Below are 5,453 nucleotides of genomic sequence, written 5' to 3'. Positions count from 1 at the left end.
TTATAGAAAATAATGCTTATGAATGCATATCAGGCACCAGGCGCAGCCTCATGCACAGTGCGACCACCATAACTGAGGCTGTCATGAAACTCCAGTACAGAGATGGAAAACCATCTGTAACTACACAAATATAAGTTGTTACTCATTATAAGATATTAGGTTGAGTAGGTTGGAAAAGGTGGAGGGCACAGCCTTGTTTTCACTATGAGGCATTTATGAAGTAAGAATGGAAAGTGATGAAGTTGGATCCCAGGAAGAACTGAACATGAGACCTGACAAACAACCAGAAACACATGAAGGTGATCCTACTGGTAAGAGGGAGAGAAGGGTATTGCCTTAAGGGACCTATGTGCTTAGGGAGTATGAGGTATAAGACTAAGCTGAGAAACTTGTAGTCTAAAAAAACCTGCATAAAAGATACATGTAATCACATGATGCTTGGCCTTTTGTTGAATGTGATTATTCCAATTAATACATCATTATAAGACTATGTTTGTGAGCTCTAAAGATGACACAGGTCTTCTTTGGAGTATATGATCAAAGTTTTTGGTTTTTTCTTTTGCATTTTATTTTATCTGCTGTTTTGTTCAGAGAGTCCACTATTACAGGTTCTGCCCGGCCATGTGACTCCTCTGGCCCCAGAGTTCTTGGATCCAGCACTCACCCAGAAAGCCTTTGCCCACGATGTCAGCAGCATACAGCACATGCCTGCAGAGGACTCCAAAGTTCCACAATCCAAGGACATGTTTCTTCCTGAGCAGGGTGACACCAGCTCCTCAACAAAAACCATGCAGTCCAAGAAAGGCGACACTCCCAATTCCTCAAGGAAAATCATGCAGCCCAAGCAAGGCAACACATCCGGTTCCCCGGGGAAAACGACCCTGCCTAAAGAGGGCAACATCTTTAATTCCTCCGGGAAAACCATGCTTCCCAAAGAGAGTAACCCTGCTAATTCCTCAGAAGAACCCATCCCGCCTAAGCAGGGTGACATCTTCAATTTTCCAACTAAAACTAGCCCCCCTAAGCACAACAGTACTCCTATATCACCAGCAAAAAGCACCCTTCCTAAAGAGGGTAACACCCCTAGTTCCTCAGCAAAAACCATCCCTTCCAAGCAAAGTGACAACCCCAGTTTCTCAAAAAAACTTATCTTACCCAAGAAGGACAACACCCCCAAGCTATCAGAAAAAAACATTTCACCTAAGCCGAGTGACACCTCCAAATCTCCAGAAGAAACCATTCACCCTAAGCAGGGCAACACTCCCAAGCTATCAGCAAAATCCATTTCATTCAAGCCGGGTGACACCTCCAAATCGCCAAAAGAAACGATTCAGCAAAAGCCAGGCAGCACTCCCAAGCTATCAGAAAAGAACATTTCACCCAAGCAGGGTGACACCTCCAGATCTCCAGAAGAAACCATCCAGCCCGAGGAGGACCACACCCCCAAGTCCTCAGAAAAAGCCATCCAGCTCAAGGAGAGTGACACCCCCAAGTCCTCAGAGAAGAAAGCCATCCAGCCCAAGGAGGGTGACACTCCCAAGCCCTCAGAGAAGAAAGCCATCCAGCCCAAGGAGGGTGACACCCCCAAGCCCTCAGAAGAAGCCATCCAGCCCAAGGAAGACAAGTCCTCAGAGAAAGCCATCCAGCCTGCGGAGGGTGACATCTCAGCAGAAGAAACAGGGGAGCTCCTGACGTTCGATTTGGTGAAAGTGATCCTGAGCAAAGAGGATTTTGAGCTGGCGCTCAAGGAGGCAGGGGAGAGGCTGGTGGCCGTGGTCTTCTCAGCCACGTGGTGTATGCCTTGCAGGACCATCAAACCCCTTTATTGTTCCCTGTCTGTGAAGCACGAGGATGTAGTGTTCCTGCAAGTAGATGTTGATGACTGTGAGGAGCTAGTGCAAGACCGTGGGATCATTCATGTCCCGACCTTTCAGTTTTATAAAAGAGAAGAAAAGGTGAGTGAATTTTGTGGTGCCCTTAAGGAAGACCTTGAAACAATCATTGCAGAATTAAAATAGTGCATTCTGAAAGCATTACAGAGAGTCAGTTGTTCATGGCGTATGATTTTTTTTTATTAACAAAAAAGAAGTGTAACGAAAGTGTATGTCCAAATGATACCCACTTATAAATAATAAATGTTAACTCTATCCATGTCAAAAACTAGTCAAAGCCCTAAAGCATAATGTGACCATATTTTTCTTAATAGAAAACTGTGATATTAGAATTTCCTTTGGTGGATATTGGAAGTCCAGTTGTCCCCTACTTTTTTATCTTGATTTTTTTTCCCCACTCACCCTTGAAAATTCCTCATTTCCTGTTAGCAGAGACATTGGACATTTAGACAATTCTCTAGAAGTACATGATTTAAAGATGAGTAGAAACTTCTTATGTTCACATATCTTTGGGATTTCTGATAAGATATTTTTTGCAAATACAGAATCTGAGTCACATACTATATCTAACCTTTTTCTTGTGAGGGGAGTGCTATGGAGCCCCCAGGAAATTCCATGGGCTTGCCAGCCCCGATTCATTGGTGGCAGAACTGACACCAAGGCCATGCTTCCAGATTTCAAGTCCAGACCTCTGTTTTACTAAACAGTGCCCACAAAGTCTGAGACAGAGCTCAGAACTCTGGTTTCTCGGGCCAAGAGCTTTATTATTCAGGTTTAAGTTAGTGTGATCCTTGGTGCCATTGTGACATCAACTCCCTGGTGGCAAAGTTCCTGTTTTGTCTCCTTGGTAACTAGGTTTCAGATACCTGTTCCCAGATATCTCAGAACTCAAAGCCCCAGGTCTGAGTCATAAATGATGGCTTGGTCTGTCATCTTTTCCACGGCAAATATGTTCCAAAACCTCCGGTGGATGCCTAAAACCATAGGTAGTACCGAACCCTATATATATCATGTTTTTTCTATACATGCATACCTTTTCACTTAAAGGCTTCTCTTTGACATATCTGATTGCTAGCATCCCTACTCTTGTGATTTGGGGCCATTATTAAGCAAAATAAAGGTTACTTGAACACAAGTGCTGTGATACCTCAATAGTCGATCTGATAACCAAGCAGCTGCTCAGTGACAACTGCATGGGGAGCATGAAAAGTGTGGGGATGCTGGACAAAGAATGATTCACGTCCCAGGAAGGAGAGAGTAGAATGGGGTGAGATTAGAACAATTAAAATATAACATGAATGAATTACATCAACTGTTGTTTTTTCTGGGACTGTAGTATTGAAGAAATTTCTATCATCGGTTTTTCTTTATATTTAGGTTACTAAGTGATGACATGGACAATGACCTAAAAAATCCTTTAAAACAATTGTAATAGATTTTCAGGTGATTTTATACTATTCCTGGTATAAGTCAAAGGAAGGAGGCAAAGCACGACTTCGCAAAGGGAATTCTGTTGGGTCAAGAAAATGTGGAGCAAATAGTGTGGCTCTCTGATGATCTAGCTTGATCCAGGGATAAAATCTAAACTACCAGAGAATCAATTCATGTCCTTCAAATATTCACCAGAAACACCATTTTTCTTGACTCTTGGGATAACAATCAAACAGTAACCAGGTCAAAGTTACATTCTCTGGCAGAAAGCTTGAATATGGACATTCTATTTTGCTCATTAAGAGAAAATTATGCCCTTAAATGATCCAAGCAATTGTTATCACTTGTAGTATTTAACATGAAGGAGAAATAAGATTTCTAATGAAAAGGAAGAGTCCAGATAATCATATTGGTTGTGAATGATGAGAGCCTTAATCAGAATTAATGGAAAACTGTTTGAATTGATAAAAGAACTCAACAAAGTGACAGAATTAAGAGTAATAGCCCAAAATCAATGGTTTCATTTTGAGTCAATAACAAATAATTGGGAATCATTATGGGAAAAAGTCTCATTCACAATAGTGAACATAAAATAAAATAAAATAAAATAAAAATATAATTAAAATAAATTATCTAACAACAGTCCTAAGAAGAATAGTAGGATTATTAAGACTAAATGTAAAAGTTCTGAGAGGTACACAACAAGAAGCTCTGGATAAGTGAAACACAGTTAGTTTCCCCCTTTGGAGAAAAAAAATTGAAAGATGTTGATTTTTTTTTTTTTTTTTGCTTAATTTAGTAGATATACTGTAATTACAAACCCACATCTCAATGAGCTCATTGGGAGAACTTGACAAACTACTTAAAATTTACTAAAAATCGTAGCCAAGAGTAGGTAGGAAAAAGTCTTAATTGAGAAGTAATGAAGATCAATATACCCTATCAGCTAGTAAAATGTATTATCAGTATAGTAATTGTAGTGACACCAATAATGGTATTGATGAAGGAAAAAGACAGCAATGAAACATAATAATAACCAAGAATCAAAATTTGGTATGTAGGTCGTAATATATGAAAAAGGAAAACATCTCAATTTGATGAAATATGAATAGATTATTTTGAAAGACTTGCACAACAAAATTTGGACATTTGGGAGAAAAACAAATTTGCATCCTGTTTCCATACCAGACAATAAAATAAATAAAAGTTGGATTAAAGAATAAAAAATGGAATCATTTAAAAATTTAAGGTTTAAACATTTATCTGATTCATGAATGAAAAAGACTTTATAAATAGAAATGCAATTAAAGAAATATATTTGAACATATAAAAAATTTAAGCTTTCTCATGCCAAAATATAAACAAAGTTAGCAGGAAACAAAAAATTGAAAAAATACTTGCAAATGAATGACTTGAGATTCAATACACTTATTTATAGAAAGCACTCCTGTAAATCAGTAAGAAGAAATAGACTACCGCAATAGAAAAATAGGCAAAAGCCACAGTCAGTTCATATTCGAGTGAAAACAAATTGATAATAAACATAAGGAATTTTTACTGATAGATAGAAAATTATAAACAAAAGTCAACCAGACTTTGAGAGTACAGCCAGCAAGAACGTAGGGAAATAGTGCTCCTGATGGAGTGGTAAGACTGCCACAAACCCTTCCAGAATATAGCAGTGTAACAAAGGTGCAGAGAATTTTGTGAACATTAGCTTTTGTGTTACTCTGCTAGGACTGCCATAAGAAACTATTAGAGACTGTGGGACTTTAACAGCAGAAATGTATTTTTCACAGTCTGGAAGCTGGAAGTCTGTGCTCAAGGTGTTGGCAGGGTTGGTTTCTTCTGAGACCTTTCTTATTGCCTGGCACATGGGGCCTTCTTACTGTTTTGTCTCCACGTAGTTGCCTTTCTGTGTGCGCATAGCCCTGGAGTCCGTGTGTCCAAACTTCCTCTTCTTAGAAGGACCACTGAGATTGGATTGGGGCCCACCCTAACAGGCTCAGTTCTTTAAAGCTTGATCATCTCTTTAAAGAGCCTATTTCCAAATACAGTCATATTCTGAGGGCTTCAACATAGGAATTTTGGGAGGGACTCAGTTTAGCTGATAATAGCTTAAGATGAAGC

General features: G+C 39.3%; 1 protein-coding gene across 1 annotated transcript; it reads left to right on the top strand.

Annotated features, from left to right (window-relative positions):
• The first annotated feature begins 226 nt into the window (after positions 1 to 226).
• On the top strand, positions 227 to 2,673 carry TXNDC2 (thioredoxin domain containing 2 (spermatozoa)). Its single transcript, XM_006763297.2, has 2 exons — positions 227 to 311; positions 592 to 2,673. Exons 1-2 carry the CDS (start codon positions 227 to 229, stop codon positions 2,016 to 2,018), a joined length of 1,512 nt encoding a protein of 503 aa, XP_006763360.1. The 3' UTR covers positions 2,019 to 2,673.
• Positions 2,674 to 5,453: the final 2,780 nt, after the last annotated feature.

Source organism: Myotis davidii, unplaced genomic scaffold (genome assembly GCF_000327345.1).
Source record: "Myotis davidii unplaced genomic scaffold, ASM32734v1 scaffold78, whole genome shotgun sequence".
Taxonomy (NCBI): domain Eukaryota; kingdom Metazoa; phylum Chordata; class Mammalia; order Chiroptera; family Vespertilionidae; genus Myotis; species Myotis davidii.
The sequence above is the reverse complement of the archived record's forward strand: the minus strand, read 5'-3'. Positions and strand labels throughout refer to the sequence as shown.

Excerpts from the sequence above, each read along its gene's own strand:
- TXNDC2 (XM_006763297.2), top strand. The coding sequence starts at position 227 with ATGGAAAGTGATGAAGTTGGATCCCAGGAAGAACTGAACATGAGACCT. Across the intron at positions 312-591 it reads ACATGAAGGTGATCCTACTG|AGAGTCCACTATTACAGGTT; the intron begins GTAAGAGGGAGA and ends TGTTTTGTTCAG.